The sequence below is a fragment of the Colletotrichum fructicola genome (genome assembly GCF_000319635.2).
Source record: "Colletotrichum fructicola Nara gc5 chromosome Unknown KSG_Nara_v1_contig01, whole genome shotgun sequence".
Classification (NCBI taxonomy): Eukaryota; Fungi; Ascomycota; class Sordariomycetes; order Glomerellales; family Glomerellaceae; genus Colletotrichum; species Colletotrichum fructicola.
In genome coordinates this window covers 5653268-5673046 of record NW_027094051.1, presented here as the reverse complement: position 1 = coordinate 5673046, position 19779 = coordinate 5653268, and the positions used below count along the sequence as shown (strand labels likewise).

Genomic DNA, 19779 nt, shown 5'->3' with positions numbered 1-19779 from the left:
GCATCTATAGAACGACGCTTTCAAAAGTAAATATCATAGTGGATTGTGACGAGTATTCTGACTGCGTGCAATGTGACTAGTTATTTACCCTGCTTGTGGCATCTTCAACCAGATGAAGAGGAAAGACATCTTTCTATATGCAACGAGGAAAAGGGGGGTGACATGTTCAAGACCCAACCTTGAAGTCCGCAGTACAGAAGTGATCATCCTTGGTAGCATACCCAGCCGTCCAGTCGCCGATGCCGTTGGAGACCTGCGCGTAGCCCATCTTGCTCGGCCCGCAGTGTCCCTTGACATAAGACCAAGTCCCTTTGATGTCTGCCTTGCCCTTGTATCCTTGGCTGTAAGGGCAGATGAAGGAGACGACGTTGCCGCGAACGCACTGCGATCTGAGTTAGTCTATTGCCATTCCCCGTCATGAGACCACCAAGAGACGGACACCAAGGGAAAATTATTGGGGGTACGGAAACTGGGAAACTTACGTATGACCAGGCATTCTTCTCCAAGTACACGTTATCCCCACTGAAGCCATTGATCAGGCAGGTGTTCGCATCGTCCGCTTCGCCAGTGCTGACGGACCCGGGACCGCAGTCCTCTCTGCGCTTCTCAAGAGGCGACCGCTCTCTGACAGACGTCGTGACAACCTCATCCCAAGGCTTGAAAGTGGTCTTCGTGTTGCCGGCATCGTCGGTGGAAACCTGATAGAAACCATCGGCGACTTCGCGGGCGTCTATGGCGCTCGGCAGGGCTGCCGCGGAGACTGCGGAGACACCGGCCAAGAGAGTGGTGAGGAGGTTGAAGGTCTTCATGACGTAAAGTGGTAATGGAATGAAGTGGAAGAAGATTCTTAGGCTTCGGGTTCTGAAATGTTTGATGTTCTGTGGAATTGACGAGACGGGAAAAGAGAAGAAGAAGTCGACACTTTTATAACATTTTACAAGGTCGTGAGTCTTCAGTTTTGCTGATGATTCATGATCGCATACATTTCAGCTGAGGTTGTTGTGAGAAATGGACCATCTCGCCCATCGTCGATCATCGCGAGGCACAGTGCACTGCCTCATGGTTGATCTTGCCAAGCCGCGGTCACAATTGCATCCTGAAGGATTCAATGATCTACCGGCCCGCTTATTGACAGAGGGCTGAGGTGATGTTGTAACTAAATCCTGGCGGCTTTTACTCACGTCTTGGCATACTCAAGGTATAAGCTTCGGGGCCATGTTTTGAGGGCCTTGTCTCACTGCCAAGGATCGTGAGATTCCGAGACCAGTGCCAAACTCACGAATATCATCTTTGGTCGACCTCAAGTCGTATATCATAGTTCACGGTAGAAACTAGTGCTTATGCTCGATGCTTCGCAAATGACGCCGGGGACATATCGTCCAACCTGTGTTGCAACAAACCACCACAGCAGTAGTATCACATGACACTAATTGTGTGACCATATTGAATTCTTCCAACTATTATTTTAAACGTGTATTCATCTTCAATCGGAACATTCTTACCTGCATCGCTCCCGAGTTTCGATGTAACATGGTCGCTCAACCAAGCCGATGATCTGCAAGGCAGCAACAGAACAAGCTTTGAGACCCCAACAAGCGATCTGCGGTTGTCTGACTGCGACCCCCTGTGCACGCAGGCAGCAACTTTCAAGCAAATTCTCCACGGTAAATCAAAAAGCCTACACATCATGACCTTGGGAAAGTTGAGGAAGATTACCGAATTGATCCTGGTCTTGAAGCAAGGGGCCTAGTTGAAGCTGCTCTATGTCTTCGCCCCCAATGCAACACTTCATTAGCTGAGCTTCTGAGCTACTCTGTAGAGCATTCAGCTTTGTTTGGATCTGGCCAAGTTGATCATCATTGTTGCTGTAAATAGACCCGCGTTACTGCCGTCGCAATTCGATGCCTGGGAGGATTTTGGTAAGAAGATGACGACAGTTCTTGGTGCTTGTACGGCATGGTATCCTCACACTCAGGCTGGCATCGCGATGATAGCGCAATAACTGCATCCCCTAGTAAAGGCATGCATTCTAGATCAACGTGAAATATCGTGTGATATTCTTGGGGGTAAAAATAACGTGTTCCGAACAGTATGATTCAGAGAGTGTTTTGGCTTAACTTAGAGGGATATCAAGCCCTCCTCAAGTTGAAGCTATCACATCCTCTTCTGCGGTGTTGTTTGGCACTCATGTTATCGGCTTCTTTGTAAACTTGGGTTCTTAGTTTCGATCCAGGGGCCGGAAGCCCAAATGAGAATACCGAGCATGTCAAAGCCGATCATGTCAACGACCAGCTTTGAACAATGGAGGCTGATGTAGGACAAGGGCCCATTGGTCTAGGGGGTTTACTATTACTGTCCTCTCTTTGTTTGCTTGAAGGAAAATGGAATTGTTTGGCGGTCATCAAAACACATAGGATCTGACTTACAACCTGTGTTTGAACATAGCTGCTGGAACCTGATATCAACTCCGTCAGCAGAGTCAACATCCTATCCTCCTCGCAACCTTTTAAGAGTTTTGAGGAACGGCCCTTGCGGCCGGTTCAAGACGTGCAACTCTATCACAAAATAAGTTTGTCCAATATACTAACCAACGTCATGAAACCCTCACAACCTGAAAACAGCGACGAAGCTCAGCACACATCCAAGCCACGACGACCACCGCCCGTCCGCCCAAAACTTCAATACCGCAACGGCCTCCCCCTGCTCTCCCCCTCCTCCCCCTGCTCCTGCCCACCCCCACCGCCTGTCGTCTACCGCGAGTGCACGCCGGGCAAGTGCCTGCAGTGCGCCCTCGCCGGCGCCCGGTGCGAGTTCTTCACCGCCGAGCAGAAGCTCAAGCCGTCCGGGCCGTGCGGCCGCTGCAGGCGCGTCGGCGGCGTGTGCCTGGTGCGGCCGCTGCTCGAGAGTGCGGACTGGGGCCGGGACGAGATCTCGGGGGCGCAGGCGGGCGATTGGATATCTGCGGAGACGGGCGTGATCGAAGAGGCGGGTGCGGTAAGGTTGGCTGGTGAATTGTTGGCGGAGGGGAGGCGCGGGAGGAGGAGGGATATTTGCGGGGTGGCTGTCGGAGAGGTGGATTTGAAGGGGTGGGCGTTGCCGAAGCCCTGTGAGGTTGAGGACGAAGTGGAGGAAGAGGAGGTATACTGGAAGAGACTTCTGCCGAAGAGGGCAAATGTAAAGAGAGAAGATCTTGAGGATGAGGTGTTCGAGACATGCTAGTAGTGTGCCCTCATCCAGATACCGAAGATAACCCTGCCGTTGAACACTGGCCTGTCTCCTGGTTGATGTCTCATGTAAAACGACTTTGCTGCTCTCAACTTTAAACTCAAGGTTGTTGGTGTTTCGATGTTGCCGCAAGCAACATCTCTTGCCTCTCAGTAAAAGCGACTTCTTACAGCGCTATCGATGTCTTGATTACCTTGGGACTGGCACAAAACCACCGAATCAGGGGACAAGGGGCCGTCAGGAACCAATCAACCTCACCCAGCAGGAGACGGCTGCGCAAACCCCCAAGACAGCGCCTCGATCGCGGTAAACGGCAGATCCGTATCCTCCGAAGCCGCCGCAAACAACGAGTCAAAGATGGAATGCTCCTGCACATCACCGGCACTCGCCTGCTGCTGCTGAACCAAAGACGGCTGCTGCTGCTGCTGCTGCTGCACCTGGTCGCCACCGTCCTTGCCCAGAACCGAGTTGACCAGACTCTCAAACACGTCCCGGTACGCCTGGCCCTGCGGGTACCGCTCGACCATGGCCCAGATGATGGACGAGCAGTCATTAACCGTATCCACCAAATTCGGCACATTCATCTCCTCCCCCTCCCCCTGCTGCTGCTGCGGGAGAGTCGCCGCCACGCGGATGCAGTACACCAGCGCCACGCCCGCCTTGAACAGACTATGGATACACCGCCAGTAGAACCGCAGCTCGCGCGACCGGAACGAGTTCTTATAGCACGCGACGCTCTCCGCCGCATGCCGCGCCAGCGCCCGCACGTCCGCCGCGCTCAGGTCCGGGAAGTGCTGCGACGGGTAGTACACGTTCACGAACGCGTTGTGGAAGAAGCCGCCAAAGATCTGCTGCGGCATCAGCTGGCTGCTGCCGCTCGCGCAGTCCAGCGGCGGAGGCGGTATGGACGCGAACCAATCGCGCAGCCGGGCGGTGATGCTCGCGCGCCAGGCGGGCTTGTCCAGCGGCGCGCCGGCGGACTGCCGCTGCCGCAGCGTCGCGTAGATCTCGGACTCGAAGCGGCGCGCCTTGATCAGGTGCAGCGCCTGCGCGCGCTGCGGGTTGCCAAGGGGCTCCGGGGGCAGCGGGGTCTCGATGGCCTCGTCCGGGATGGAGAATGGCCGACCTAATATGACGCAGAGGTTGCGCTCGAAGGTGTACGTCGCCCAGAAGACCCAGCGCCGCTCCTCGACCAGGGCCGGGTCCAGAGCGACGGGGGCGGCGGCGGCAGCGCCGTGTTGTCGTTGCTGCCGTTCGTTGTGGAGGCCCAGCTCGACGGCGAGGCGGGTCGCGAGGCCGAGGAAGTGCCACGCGGCGGTGAGGTTCGGGCTGAAGCAGCAGTACTGCACGATGAGGAGCAGGTCGACGAGGTGGTCGAGGTCGCCGGTGCAGACGGCGGCCGGGTCCTGGGAGAGCATGTGCATTGCGGCAGCGAAGTACACGTGGGACCTCTCCACGGGCACCGACGGGTCCGTCCTGTTGATGAGGAGGATCGCCGTGGCGAAGATCATGGACGCCCTGAACTTCGCCTTTAAGAGGGAGCGACTGCTACCGGGCGGTAGGTTATTCGCGGGAGCGTCGTACAGGGGCTCCATCATTGCGGCCAGATGCTCCTTTGACGGGAGGATGGGAGAGAAGAAGTCGCAGTGCTCAAAATACGTGTCTATAAGCCGGCTGGCTGCCTCGCCCCGCGGCATGTCTATTCGCGTCTCGTACGGCAGATCCTCGAAGAGGGTGCGGTGGTCTGACCTAAGCCCGGGTCGCGAGACTTTGGTGATGGGGCCCGATAGCAAAGAGTTGAGCAGCGAGAGGCCATTGTGGTTCGCTATTGCACTGGAGAAGTGGTCTGCCCGGAGTGAGTCGAGGACAATCTGACCGACGAGGTCCTCGTCCGCCTGGCTATTGTGGCCTTGCGAAGAGGGCGAGTTGGACACGCCATGGGTGACGACCGCTGAGAAGTCTACAGAGGTTGGCGTATCATGGCTCTGGTCCCGGAGACCGTGTGACATCAGCTGCGTCTCCAACTGGGCAATGCGATCCTCCAAGCTCTTGATGTAGCTGATGTGCCGGTCTAGTTAGTTACATGGCAACGGAATGGTGTTTCCGGAGGTGTGCGCCGGAAGGGAAAAAGGGCCGACCTTCTGGGCGCCACTCGGCCGTCAATGTCGGTGCCCACACACTCCACGCCGGCGCGCTCGCAATTGGAGCACGCCGGGATGTTCTGGTCGCACCGCTGCTTGCGAGACTTGCACCGATGACAGGCCGTTACGTTGCTCCGCCGAACGTTGGACCTCCGCTGCCCAACCGGCATCTTGAGGCTTAGATACCCTTTGACTCTTCGACCTGGAATTTGTCTACAGGTGGCACAACACGGAAGCTAAAGAGCTGCAAATGGGTATCAGTGAAACATCCTGTAAGACATGAACTTGTCTGCGTTATCCGGGGCGCATGAGGCCGGCTTTGGGGTGATGAGATCCACTTTCGCTCACCTCCGACGCCGGCAGGCGTTCCGACGTACCTGGGATCCCTGTTTTGCGGGGTCGAGGCATAGCGCAATCCTACCTTGGTCAATGAACTGATATTTTGGTGTTAGTCTACTTTCTTTGGATGATGGTTAAGATAGAGTCACTCACCTGCCAGACGCGACAAATGATGAAAAAATGAGTTTACACAAGATTCGTCACGGAGCAAGAGCATGTGGCTAAAATGTTATCTCATTTTTGACACAACTAGAAAGGAAAGCAGATCCAGTGTCTGCGAGCAAAACCTCAAAGGGTATGCAACATTCATCCGTTAGTGTCCAACGTACCGCCTCTCAGCAGGACGGCCGTAACCCTGCCATCATCCTTCCGTGGCCATCCTGGTGTGACGAGAAGAACACAATGAAAGCCAAGCTGCTATGCCGGTTCAAGGTACTGTGTTTTCCCTTCCCTGCCCTCGTGCGGACGCCAAAAAAGGAACTACCGTGATTGTTCCGCGGCTGCGGAAGAAACCCTCGCAGTTTGCAGATTCCCAACGCCAATGGAGATAATAAGAAGTAAAAAAACAGGCCTTGATGAAAAAGAAATGGTTGGAACCGATGATATGCCGGTTTGCCTTCCCCAACGCCGATGCATGAAAAGTCTGACCCGTTCTCCTGTCCGAATTCTCTTGCCATCCGAGATTCATGTCACAGGAATCCTCCAGGCCCATGTAAAGCAGAAGTTAAAGTTCGTGGCCGTGAGGCAGAATGTGTTGTTTTAAAAGTCGTTCCAGTCAATGTGAGCCATGCTACGATTGGTGCCAGCTTCCCTTTAAGAAGCATATGAGGGCACGCTGCGTGGCGTAACATCGCCACTTCGCTTCCGCACTGGAAGCTGCATAGCCTGTTGAGATCGCGATGCCTCGGCAATCATCGCCATCTTCTTTCGGACGGTCGACAGGCGCCCAGTAATCATTTGAATCACTGCGGGTTGTTAGCTTGCTGATGGATCGCAGTAACAAGGGCAGAGAGACTTACTTCGATTAACAACCTGTTGGTCGTCACTGTCCAGATCGCTAGATACCTCATCTCGAACAAGCTCCTTGCTCGAGGCGGAGTACCTTCGCTTGACCGTGTCCTCATCGTTGTCTAGGACAGCCTCAAGCATACGAATGGCAGTGACGTAGTAGGTAACGCAGCCTTCAAGGTTCTCGTTTGTAATCTCATCGATGGCTGCCGTACGACTCATCTCCAAGGCTCGGTCGTACATAAGCTTCTCCGCGCTGATACCAGGTGTGAGGTAGACATCCCTCGTGCCGGACGCGGTCGAGGAAGCAGACTCTCCCCCGTGGTTGCTCGGGTGGCTTGGGTGATCATCGGGGAGCTTCTGCTGGACGGCAATGAGCTTGAGCCGGACAACCTCCGTCTTCTCCAAGACTTCGTTAAAGCGGCCCCGGACCCATTGTACGGTCGAGTTGATGCGTTGTGCAAGGCTCTCCTTGGAAACCTCGGCAGCAGCAGCGCCCGTGGAGTCACCGCGAGTCTTTCGCGACCACCAGAGACTTGCGACGTCCATGGCCCTGGCAAGCAGCGTCAAAGCTTTGACATAAAGAACCAAGGCCTCTTCCGAGAGAAGGACTTCGGCCTCAATGGTGAGCCCGTCCTCCTCTCCCGTCAACTGGTCGGCAGGCGCGCCACCAAGACCGTGGTCCATAGAGGGGGCAAGCGGGAAAAGCTGCTTGTACTTCACCTCGGCAAATCCATAGACGCAGTCACTGCGATGGGCGAAATCCTGAATCAGTTTCACAGCTCGGGCATCTTCGTCAACTGGTGCGCTCTGCTTGCCGTCACCAATCAGCGCAACGGGACCCGATGGTGTCGGGTACGCTGGGAATGGACTGTAGAGAGGCGGAGAGGCACCCTTGCCGCCCAGAACATGTTGTGGGACCTTGAAGCCGAACAGACGAACGCTGGCATCTGAAATCGCCTTGGCGATGAATCCTTGAGTCGTGGGGCTTGCCGAGAAGTTCTTGCTATCGTAAGAGTCACGACGATCGTGGCGTCCCTTGCCTGAGGCGATCTGCACGGCATTTGAAGGCTGCACACGGCCTGTGCCTGTGGTCGAAGTCGGAGGACCTTGTTGTGTGGCGCGACGAATCATCTGCCCGGTCTTGGGTGAGAGAGAAGTCAAGCGCGGATTAGCCGCCATTTCATCTGCAAAGGCGTTCACCTCCACGTGCTTCTTCTCAACGACGACGTAGTCTCTTTCAAAGGCAACATCCTGAGCCGCCTTTTCTTGCTCCGTCATACTTCTCTCCGTGACCGGCCGCAGTCTTCTCTCATTGAGATATGAGGTCGGAGGCGACGCAGATGCGCGGGCGGCAGGTCGGTTGATGGCTGCATTGGACAGCCTATGTGGACGAGCAGGTGCTGAGGTGGAGGGTTGTGGCATAGCGGGACGTCGAATTCCAAGTCCGTCCCCAGTTTCCTGTCCTGGTGACTGGCTTACACGAGCTGTCGCATCGGCAGCTTGCTGAGCGCGGCCTTCACTCGGACCTGACAACCTGGGAGATCTCAGGGGTTTCTCACGGGGCGACCTTGGCGATTCACCTTCCTCACGTACAGTTTCATTCTCGGTCTGACGGCGCAAGGATAAGCGGCGAGACAGCGAAGACGTTGAGTCGGACCTGCCGAGGGATCGAAGGTCTCTGGAAGGTTTGACCTCCGGCTTTGGAATGTCGTCCTCGACCACTCCGGGGATGGGGCCGACTACGATCGGGTCATTGAAGAAGTCTTCGAATCTCATGCGTTCGACAGGCGCCCTTGTCAGAAGTTTGCTGATGAGCTTGACAAGTTCCTTGCTGACGACAAGGTCTTTCGGGTACTTAACCCGATCCTCGGCGCTTTCAATCTTCCGGAGCAACTCCACGTGGTTCCTAGCACGGAAAGGAGGACGTCCGGTGATCATCTCGTACAACACCGTACCAACAGACCAAAGATCGGCCTTGGCATCGTATCGCTCGTAACGGAGAATTTCAGGGGCCATGTACAGTGGCGAACCGCAAAGAGTATCCGCAAGCGAAGTAGATGGCAAAACACGAGCGAAACCGAAGTCTGCGAGCTTCAGCATTGGCAGAGAGGCCAAGCCGGCATTAGGAATCAATGAGTCCTGACTAGCAGTCAAGATTGGACGCGAGTGTTCTTCTCTGAACTTAGGTGATGGCAAGAGAAGTAGATTCTGAGGCTTGACGTCTCGATGGACGTAATTTCGCTCTCGTAGGAACTTGAGGGCGCTGCCCAGTTGTTGCAAGAAGTGGCGGGTAACGACTTCGTGCAGACCGGAGTTTGGTGTGACGGGATACTTTCTCGCCATGTCATGGGTTGCAGGATTGGTGCTTAGCTTGTCCCTCTTCTTGATAAAGAGCGACAGGTCGCCAAGCTCACAGTATTCCATGACCAGGTTGATGTGTGTTGCCGACTCGACACAGTCGTGGAGAGCGACGATATGAGGATGGCGCAGAGTCTTGAGGATCTGAATCTCGCCATACAGGTTCTCTCTGAGCTTGTTGTTCAGGCGTCCGGTTTCGACCGACTTGATCGCTACAGTTGCTTTGGAGCTCTGTCAAGGGATGATGGTCAGCTCATCAAGATCGACGAGTTATGAGTCACCGGGAATCGAACAACCAGCACCAAAAGAAACAGGCCCCATTATAGGCCTCAACAACAGGCGAGGAGCTTACGAACCTTGTGGTAACCACTGTATACCTGGGCAAAGCTGCCCTTGCCGATTTCTCCTCCAATAACGAAATCACCAATGGAGGCATCGGCTTCGCGTCGCCTGCGTCCTGACGAGGACGAAGTTGGCAGTCTCTCCGCCATTTTGATCGCCTGTTGAAGTTGTCAAGAACAGGGGCGACTTCGGGCGGAGTGTGTTCAGGCCGAGGGGCCTATGCTATGCGAAAGACGTCGGCGGCGGGTGGCGTCGTCATGTACACATACAGGGTCGCGGAAGAGAGAATGCTGGAGATGGATCCGTGATGATTGAATGGGTGTAGAAGGCAAGTCAAAAGAAGTAGGCAGAGCTTCGAGCAGCGGCGAGAACCCTGAATGTGTTGCTTCGGTAAGGTAGGCAGGTACGGTAGACAAGGCGGCAGCTATCCGATAGGTCGGGAGCGCACGCACACCAGGTCGATGCAGAGTCGAGGAAGCGCTCGAAGGGTAGAAGCGGGGACCGTCGTGGCGTCCGTGTACGGAGAGTGCAGGAAGGCAGCGGTATCGTCTCGACAACACGGTCGATAGGTGGAGGACGGGATGCAAGTCGACCACGGTGAAAGATGGGCCGACGAAGTGTCTTTGAGGATGAGGTTATGTAGAGAGAGGCGATCGGAGGCAAGGTGGGAGAAGGTGGGAGACGCCTCGAGGAGTCCTGTTGTGACTAATACGAATGGACGGTGAGCGTTAGAACAGGAGGCTAGCTTGACCCATGGGAAGTACACAACGGTTTGAGGCTCTCAAAGCAAGGTATTGGAGAGTTTGGAGGAAGAGTGTACCTTTTGGGAGTAAGAGTCAGGCAAAGTCCAAGGTCAAGCTAATGACTCGGAGCTATCAAGGACGCAGTGGTTTGTACTTTGTTTGTACCCTGATGGAGAGGCGAGTGGTGTAGTGAAGACGGGAGGACAAACGGCAGCGGTACAAACGGGGTCCGGGAAATCGGTGATGTAGGCGCACGAGGGCAAGCCGAGAAGAGAAGGGCAGAGAAGTCGAGGGATTTCGTGGGTGTGGAAGGGCGCGCGGTAGGGCCGGTGGGGGGGAAAGAAAATGGTCGAGGTCGAAGTTGAAGGCGAGGATAGAGGAAGAGAGAGGGAGAGGTGGACAAGGAGATGGGCAGAGGATGTAGAAGAAGGGACGCGCCGAGGAGAGTGACAGGTGCAGCAGGAGCAGCAGGAACAGAGACAAGTGACGAGGATGGAGAGGATGGATGGGATGGGGAGCCAGGTGGAAGTGGATCAGGCCGATTAGATAGCGAGTCCAGAGTGGATCACCTTGTGCACCTCACGACACGGCGTGTGGCCCGTGGAGGTGGAAGTGGGTGTGATTGATGCGATGCGATAAAGGGTAGCACCTCTCTGCCTATCTAACTTAGTGGCACAGTAGCGCGAGATGCGGTCGCCGCGGTCGCCTGTGGCTGTGGTGGTGGTGCCGCTGATATGATGGACTCTGTGTGTTTGTCGGGCGGTCTATCGAACACGAACAGACAGACAGACAGACAGAGACACAAACAGGTCCCAGAAAGTCAAGTCGGGATGTGCGGTGGGCGGATGTGGATAGCGGATGCGATATGCGATATGATGCCGGCGGGTGGGACAGCAGGCGACGACGAAGAAGCAAGCTGTATGAGTCGATCTAGATGCTGGATTCTGGGTTTACAGATAGAAATGGGCCAGCTGCCGCAAGTCTGAGCTGTGCCGGTGTGCCTTTTTGGGGGTTCAGGTGGTGAGCGTATTGTTCAAAAGAAGGGGGACCGGCAGCAACAGCAATAGCACGTCGAGGGTGATGTGATTCGGCCAAGGTGAGGTGTGAGAACAATACAAAGCATTGCGACAGAGAGGGACTCGTCCAGTGACCACATCCAACAAGCGACGACAGTGACCTATCCTGGGCGTCTGTTCCTTGGGTTCGGGGCTCGTGATGCGCTGCGCAGCGGTTGATGTGGAGAAGCAGCCCATGTACTTCCCGGCTTGTAAAGTACTTGCTCAGAAGTACACTTGGGAAAGGTACCTCACCCAGGGTACCTCAAGGCAAGGTACGTATCTTTGTGCCTCAGTGTTGCAGCTCCGGACGCTGGAACAGCCAATGCAGGTGCATCGCAGCCGCCCCGCTCGTATCCTCGTGGTCACTGATCAGGGGTCTCTTTGGTGCCTTTTTGGCCGTGGAGCGGGGATGTGATTGGAGAGGGATACCTAGCCTGTACAAGTCCGGTCTCGGTCGCGCAGCACCTTACGCAGTGGTGCATTCGCATACCTACACTGTAGCGACAATGCACCTTACCCAGGTATGGAGGTAGAAGAGGTAGGGGTATTGGCTGCTGCAGCACTCAAATGCCATCATGGCGCGATAAGGCTCATGTATCGCGATAAGACACTCGCAACAACCTGCCCAGCCCAGTTGCCCAGTCCTGTTGCCCCAGGTGTCTGGTGTCTGGTGTCTCTGTCTCTGTCTGTGTCTCTTTATCCTGCCGTCTTCTCTCTCTCTCTCTCTTTCTGTCACCCTCTCTGTCCATATCCCCATCTCCTTTTTGGGTCCCCGGCATGTACCTTTTTACCGTCCTCTTGCTGTTGTCAAACCAGTGACAGATCTCGGAAGCCGTTTCGGTGTTTGCATCCAGATTGCCAGGCAGGTCCACTCCCCGAACTCGCCTAACTTCCGTGTTTGGGAAAGCGCCGACCGCGCATCTGGCCTGGCACCTCTATTTTCTGGCACTTGGTCTGCACTCTGCCTGCACCTTCAGGGAACTCTCCAGACCGTATGTATGAATCCACGGTCTTGACGATCAAGAGAGAAAAGGGTAGGTCCCTGGGCTGGGTTAAGCTGAGCCGAGCCGAGCGTCAGTCAGTTCTCTCTGGGTGTTGTTATTGCTCATCTCACGTTGCCATGGAATACCTCTCTCGAGCCCTATGCGCAGTATGAAGCAACAGCAACGCCTCGAAGCCATGCCGTCGTCCAAGCCTCTTTCCTCATCAATGTCAAACCAACCCTCACCCTTCACGCTCACTCGCGTGGGTGTCGCTGGATGTCACTGGGTTCCCGAGGTCAGGCGTAGCTTCCCCCGTGCAGCACCTAGGGAGGTACAGAGGTACTTACCTCCATTTCTACTAGGTATGTACTATGTAATTATGCCCACAGCACAGTAGCACCGTCGGCGATACACTTTCGCGGCTGGAACACCTCTCGCCTGGCCGCTCGTCCCTTCTGGTTCTGCTTTGCCTTTCATAGTACGGATGCTGAAGTGTGAGGCAGTGAGGCAGGCACATTTCATCATAACGTCGTCGACGCGACAGATACCCCGGTCTTCGGACCCCATTCTCTCCCTTCTCCATCTCCATCTCCATGCACACACTTTGCCTTCACCCCCGAGCCTGTCACCTCTTCCTTCACCTGGCTGCCGCAGTCGCACCACTTTGAATGACTCCAGCGACCCTCTTCTCCCCTGTAACAGCCTTTGCAGATGGAACTCTCTCCACCTAAGGTACTTGCTTCCAGGCAGGTAGAGAGAGAACCTACTGCGGTAGTGTACGCAGTACGCAGTACAGTGCCTCCGCTGCTTTACCTCCGAATTCTTCCACCTCATCGACGGGAGGAACCAGAAGTAACTCTGCAGCTCTCACCGACGAAACGGACGAATGGGCACGATGCAGCAGTCCACAGTCCCCCCATTCCATTCCATCCGCCCTTCCAGACGCACGCCAGAACGCCCTGACGCATAAAGGTGTCCGCTGCTACTGCGCTGCTACCGGCTCCCGTCTGCCTGCCGACTTTCGGATTCACGGTACGCGGCGTTTCAATACACCTCCAAGCCAAGACAAGGTACCGGTACTCTCATCACCCCAGGCACGCTACGCACACCACTGTATCGACGGGTGGACTCAGGGACGCATCCATCCATCGATCTGTTATGTCGCTCTCCAGCAGCCCAGTCCACCTTGATAGTCGCCGCGCTACCCTTATCGTATCTCACACTCCCGTCTTCACCAACACGGCAAACATGTGCTTCTGGGGATGTTGCACCAACAAATCCATCTCATGTGAAAACGAAATCCGCTAGACACACGGTGGCTCCCGCTATTCATTAAAGCCATCGCGAAAAGAGGTGGCCGGTTGGAAATCGTTTCGGCAACTCAACTGCCTCATGTCAAGCCACCGCAACCTTCAACCGTCGAGTCCCATCATCCCGCTGAGCCATGGCGCAATACCTGCCTGGCCGCCCACAAATCAACCAGGCGCAAGCAAGTCCTGCCACGAGTATCGACTGTGCCAGTGGATTCCGGAGCGCAGCACAACCGGGTCTTGTCATTGTTGATTGTCATCTCGAAACATCAACACACAGTGCCTCTGTTCTCTACAGCTACCTAGGTTTTGGTCCAAACAACACCCCTTGTCAGATCCAGTCGACATCTGGTCCAATGTTGACTAACGGCAAACGCAAGCCCGCCCCATCCTTCGTAACGAACTTTGCGCATTCACATCGCCTGCAGCCCAGCACTCTCATTGACCGGTTGAGCTAGGTTGCAGCATGGCCTGGCTCGCCTTGCTGCTTGCCTCACCTCGTCTTACCTTACCTCTCAGGCTCCAAGGCTCTCAGGCCTTCCTTCAGGCTCGCATCTCTCAACAATCCCCAGAGAAAGTCAAGTCACCTTATTTTGAGGTTGCTCGTCTGTCACCGGTATGCCTGGCGCCAGCTGCCCGTCACTTCTCCAGCCAACCGGATCGCGGCCTCGGGCAGCATGCTCCATACATATCGCAGGGGACCGACTTTGTCCACTTTTTGCGTTTCTTCAAGTCTACGCATCGTGTCAAGTGTTAGCGCTGACCGTGGCTGTTCTGTCTACTTCCCGCTCGATAGGACGAGATAAGACGCAGAGCCTAATAAGTCCTCCTGGTCTACACTACGCGGTTCCAGTTGTCCAAACGATTAACCCTGGACACGACACCCCAGCCATACATACAATGTCACCATGATCGGGGTCTCGGGGATCGTTGGTACTGCAGCTGCCTTACTCGTCCACGCATGGCTCAAACAGCCCATGAGCCAACAGAAACGTCGCCTGTGCTTCCAAGCTCTCGCCAAACCCCAATACCGCAAAGTACCGTGCTGCACCATCAACCACGACGACGACGCACAAGTGCCCCAGGCCAACACACCTCCCCGTCGCCCATTGTCTAGGTGCTACTCGTGGAGCTGGCGGGTTGCTTTCCTACCACCGCCATCCCAATCATGGCGCCAGTGCATATCTGCTGTGTGGACACAGGCAACCACCGATCCAGCTCATCTGTCCCTTTCGTTTTCTCCCATCTTTCGCATGGTATTATCCACAGGTTCGCACGAACCACCATTAAACCCAGCTCATCAGCAGAACCATACCACAAGCCAAACGAGACTCTCATCTCCGTCCCCCAATCACCCGTTGATGCCCCAGGCTTCATTCTCTCAACCCGTCGAAAACCCTGTTTCGGGGCCCATGAAACCCGTTGACATCACCGGCTGTGGTCTCGAATCAGCAAGCGCCCCACATGTTGATACCTTCTCACAGTGTTTCTTATTAGAGCCTGGAAGGAAAGCGAAGCTCCTCAGGAGGCCAAGGCAGAGAGACACAGAGAGAGGGCCAGAGTCTTGTCGAAGTCGCGTCTGCTGTGCCTGGCAAACTGACATCGATGGCGCAACCCACTTCCAAGACACTTTTGTCTCGCCCGCTGCAGCTGCCAGCCCCCCATGCAAGTGCCATTCGCTGCCCCAAAACGGCAATCCGAACAGGGTGCCGCGTCCTCGGAGCCGTCATCCATTCTCCGTTCCATCACCAGCTCGCCTCCGTCCTGGACTGCAGCCCTTACAATTCCATTGTCTACTCAGTCTTAGTTGCAATCTATCACTCATCACTTCAAGCTCAACTCTCAAGTGAGAATAGGACTTCCTGCGAAGGCCAGGAGCAAACGTTCCGACTGGTCACTCGATAGAACTAGGACTATTTTCCTGCGCCCCCGTGGCGATCTTCCCTCTCTATCCTCCCTAAACACGCAAGACGGGGACCCATCCCCGCGTGCTCCAAGAGCTGCCCACCACCCCCTTGGAAAGATAGAAGAGGTGGATGCCCGCATCACCCGAGGTCCTAGCGCCAAAATGACAGCCTCGCCGGCAGCGATCGACGAATCCCCCAGCTTATCGTCGTAGCCAATCGCCCACCCCAATGACTGTGGGACACCTGCCTGTTCGGAGCAGCTTCAAACCCGGAGGTGAGATGACGGGGCAACCAAGCATTCACGGAACCAAGGATGGGATGCGGCTCCACGATGAAGCCTGGGGAACGGTCAGCTGCCTTGAATCGCCACTTTCGTCCCGTCCGTCTGCAGTCCAAAGTTGGCTGCGATTAAAGGGGAGACCTGGCGTCGATGCAGGCACAGCTGGCCACGAGCACACGACAGTGCTCTATCGAGCATGCTTCCTTTCCCCCCCTTTCGCCAGGGGTTCATAGAGTCATCAGCTCCACTTACGCGATAGCATCGTCTGGGGTTCCGGGCATCTGCTGGCTTAGACGGCGTCTCGGCGGTCGAGACTGCAAGCGCCCGTCTGATCAGCCTCCCGCAGTCTACGTCATCTCGTTGCTTCTGCCTACACGCATGCCCTGAAGAGGCCGTCAAGATGCTGTGCGACGATTGAAGAGGCCGTTTGTGTTTTTGGCTGATGGAAGTACTGTGCATCACAACTTGCACTTTACCCCAGGACAGTAGGCAGACAGACGGGTGTACCTTGGCAAGTCGACCGAACTCGACTCGACTAGGTAATCGCCTAGGCATCGACAGTCCCAGTCCAGGCACTTACCTCGCGACATCGAGCAAGGGAAGACCCTAGCCCAAGGGCGCGCCGGTCGACTAGGTAGGAGATCTCGACCCCTACACCGACTCTCTCCGCACACCTGGCCACAAGAGACGGGCTGGTCCGTCAAGGTGTCCCCAAGAGCCGCAATCTCCCGTCGATACACCTCCGCCGGTCCTACTCATGAATGTGCGATCACCAGTGGACATGACGTTGCAATCAACCAAGCATTGAGCCGGTCGAGTTTGTAAGACTCGAGGAGCCTCATAGACTACGCTGCTTGAAGGTGATCATCGCATTGGTTACTGTGCCTTATCCAAGACGAGTTACACGAAGGATACATACACTTGACATGACCGACGATATCATGATACGTGCCATAGCCGTCACGGCTAGACCACCGCTAACACAGAGCACACAATCTTCAAGGCCCTACCCCAGATCGTCCAACATCACAGCTCCAACTCGCAGCATCGCCGCCTGAAGGTTGCACCAGAAACCCAGACCCTGAGGTTCCACGAACGACGACCCAGACCTCTCATCCATCGGCCGCTCGCTGACGGGGACCGCCTCTGGACCAACAATGCACCTCAATCAATCAAACCACCATCTAGACCACCACCACTCCAACCTCCATCCACTTGCCTAGACCAACCCACGCCAAGCGAATCAGTCCCCTTCCCTTCCCCGTCTGACTCCCACAACCAACAGCGACCCCGGCCAGCATTCCGGTAAGATACATGCCATGAAAGTACACACACATGTTTGGCCTCAATCAACGGCCTCAGAGAGGAGGGAGGGTGACAACCATCCCACACCCGACCCCACGCCGCAACCTCTACGGCCGCGCAGGCCTGAACTGGATAGCTTGTGAGTGAGTGAGTGAGTGTGTGTATGTGCTTTGAGAAGCTCGCGACAGATAGGCTACACGACCATGGGAATTAGCACGGAAAAGACCGGGGAAACATAATAGCACAAACGTACTTCGTGGTGGTGGTGGTGGGAGGGTAGGAGTGGACAGGAAGACATGCACCTCGACGTGTTCCCACCTACCGACACATGCACATGCAGCCTCCCGAATCCGTCCACATCTTTCGAGACTGTACACAGGTGCGACTCCATCGTAGCTACCCAAGGGCCTTGGTGTAATCATCTCTTTTTATGTGTATACTCTCACTCTGAGATTCTCGCTCTGTATCTACTACTCAAAGGTGTATTCCACCCTTTGCTTTGGTCGAGCGGCACATGCATATTCTTTCTACCTTTGCAGCCCGCAAAAAAGGGCCTCAATGCTCCGGACCGTATCACATGCAACCGCTTCCAATGACCATGATTCCCCAAGAGATGCTGCCCGGCACGAGCGCGCGCGCACTGTGAAGTCTGCAATTCCTTCATCCGTGTTCCCCGCTCCAAGGCAGGCGTCAGAACGCAAAGAAAGAGAAGAGCTAGCTCCCAACGCCTTTTTTCCCTTCCCGTGATAGGGTTGGATGCCTAAATCAGGACAGATCAAACGAAACAACCACTCCCCCGCAGTCCCCTCAGATCTGACGGGCCACACACACACACAGCGCTCTGGTCGTGTGACAAGACACCATCTTCCCCGCGTTTGCCATCGGGGGGCGACGACTCACTCGGTCGCTTATGATGTGAAAAGTATCACCTCGCCTCATCGATCACCCTCGCACAGGGGGCTCTTTCCCTGGTCAACTCAGTGGTGGGCGGCCTTCTCAACGGTCGGAAGCTCCTTGAGCGCTTCGCCGATGACATTAAGCGCCTTGCGAAGGTCCGTCTCGGAGATGACGAGAGGCGGCGCGAAGCGAATGATGTTTCCGTGCGTGGGCTTGGCCTATTCATTCAAGTATTAGCCATCATGACCGGAAAGTGGGGGAGGGGGAGGGGGTAAAGTGACATACCAAAACGCCCTTCGCCTTCAGCAGCAAGCACAGATCCCACGCCGTCCTTCCGTTCGCGGCAGACTCGTCAATCACAACTGCGTTGAGCAAGCCCTTGCCGCGTACGGTCTGAATTATGGGCGAGTTGAAGGCCCTGATGCTGTCTCTAAAGATGTTGCCGAGCTTCTCGGCCTTGGCGGTGAGGTCCTCCTCCTCCATGATCTCGAGAGCGCGGATCGACACGGCGCAGCCGAGCGGGTTGCCGCCATATGTTGAGCCGTGCGTGCCGGGCTCCACGACGAGCATCACCTCCTTGCTGGACAGGACGCAGCTGACGGGGTAGAGGCCGCCCGAGATGGCCTTGCCGAGCGTCACCATGTCCGGCTTGATGTTCGCCCACTGCGAGCAGAGCATGCGACCCGTGCGGCCGATACCCGTCTGAATCTCGTCGCAAATGAAGAGCACGTTGTGCTTCTTGCACAGCTCCGAGACCTTGACGAGGTAGTCGTCGTCCGGCACGACCACGCCGGCCTCGCCTTGAATCGGCTCGATGATGATGGCGGCGGTGTCCTTGCCGTGCGCCTCAAAGACCTCCTCAATATCGGCGACGTTGTTGTAGCGGATCGGCTTGCCGGTGGAGGGGTTCACGGCGCCAATACCGGGAACGTAGGGGCCGTAGTTGTCTCTCGACTCGGGGTCGACTGACAGCGAGACGGCGGTCATCTGGTTTTCCAATGGTTAGCTTAGAGGTCTCGCGCAACTCGCACACATCGTACTGCAAGAGTATACTAACCGTGCGGCCGTGGAAGTTGTCGTTGACAGAAAAGACCAGCGCCTTGCCCTGCTCGACGCCCTTCACCTTGTAAGCCCACTTGCGCGCAATCTTGATGGCGGTTTCGACGGCCTCAGCACCCGTGTTCATGGGCAGGACCATGTCGTAGCCGAACACGTCGCGGATCTTCTCGGCCCACTTGGGGAAGACATCGTTGTAGAAGGCACGCGAGCTGAGGGTCAGACGGCTGGCCTGCTCGGTCAGAGCCTTGACGAGCTCCGGGTGGCAATGGCCCTGGTTGACGGCGCTGTAGGCGGAGAGGAAGTCGAGGTACTGGCGGCCCTCGGGGTCCCAAACGTGGACGCCGCTCGCGCGGGAGAAGACGACGGGCAGAGGGTGGTAGTTGTGGGCGGCATACTCGTTCTCGGTCTTGATCGCGCCGTCGGTGGAGGAGGCATGGTACCTGGAGGCGGTGCTGTTGGACTGAGGGGCGCCGCCGTTTGCGTGGGGAGCCATGGTGTAAGTTGGTTGGTTGGGTGGTTCAGAGTTGTGTGGTTTGTTTGGGTATCGTAGAGTACGAAGTGGCAGGGGAAGCACAAGTTGAGAGTATCAATTGGGTTTGGGGATCATCAATTCGTGTTGTCAGAGAGAGAGTGTGTCTTTGGGACAGGTGGCTGTTGGAGTAAGGTTTTCGGTAGAGGAAAACAGTCAAAGAGAAGGGAAGACCGGGACGAGGGGCAAATCGCGGGGTCTTTGCTTAATATACCCTGACGGCACATGGGTCCCAGACTTTGGGGGCGTCCTTGACTAAAAGAACAAGGCCAGACAGACAGAGGGAACATGA

The 19779-nt window shown here is 55.9% G+C and overlaps 5 protein-coding genes across 5 annotated transcripts; 1 reads left to right on the top strand and 4 right to left on the bottom strand.

Moving 5' to 3' along the window:
* Positions 1–166: 166 nt before the first annotated feature.
* CGGC5_v001586 (uncharacterized protein) lies at positions 167–809 on the bottom strand (the record flags this gene model as incomplete). The annotated part of the gene is made up of 2 exons (XM_032034669.1): positions 167–382; positions 483–809. The coding sequence occupies 2 exons, from the start codon at positions 807–809 to the stop codon at positions 167–169; spliced, it is 543 nt and encodes a 180-aa protein (XP_031886245.1).
* A 1786-nt stretch (positions 810–2595) lies between these two features.
* On the top strand, positions 2596–3219 carry CGGC5_v001585 (uncharacterized protein; the record flags this gene model as incomplete). Its single annotated transcript, XM_032034668.1, has 1 exon — positions 2596–3219. The coding sequence occupies one exon, from the start codon at positions 2596–2598 to the stop codon at positions 3217–3219; it is 624 nt and encodes a 207-aa protein (XP_031886243.1).
* A 260-nt stretch (positions 3220–3479) lies between these two features.
* uaY-1 (Positive regulator of purine utilization) lies at positions 3480–5536 on the bottom strand (the record flags this gene model as incomplete). Its single annotated transcript, XM_032034667.1, has 2 exons — positions 3480–5283; positions 5364–5536. The coding sequence occupies 2 exons, from the start codon at positions 5534–5536 to the stop codon at positions 3480–3482; spliced, it is 1977 nt and encodes a 658-aa protein (XP_031886449.1).
* An 8-nt stretch (positions 5537–5544) lies between these two features.
* ATG1 (Serine/threonine-protein kinase ATG1) lies at positions 5545–9565 on the bottom strand (the record flags this gene model as incomplete). Its single annotated transcript, XM_066150855.1, has 6 exons — positions 5545–5610; positions 5744–5800; positions 6576–6670; positions 6725–8083; positions 8306–9305; positions 9431–9565. The coding sequence occupies 6 exons, from the start codon at positions 9563–9565 to the stop codon at positions 5545–5547; spliced, it is 2712 nt and encodes a 903-aa protein (XP_066009752.1).
* Positions 9566–17979: 8414 nt separating this feature from the next.
* On the bottom strand, positions 17980–19451 carry otaA (Ornithine aminotransferase; the record flags this gene model as incomplete). The annotated part of the gene is made up of 3 exons (XM_032034663.2): positions 17980–18117; positions 18185–18886; positions 18957–19451. 3 exons carry the CDS (start codon positions 19449–19451, stop codon positions 17980–17982), a joined length of 1335 nt encoding a protein of 444 aa, XP_031886475.2.
* Positions 19452–19779: the final 328 nt, after the last annotated feature.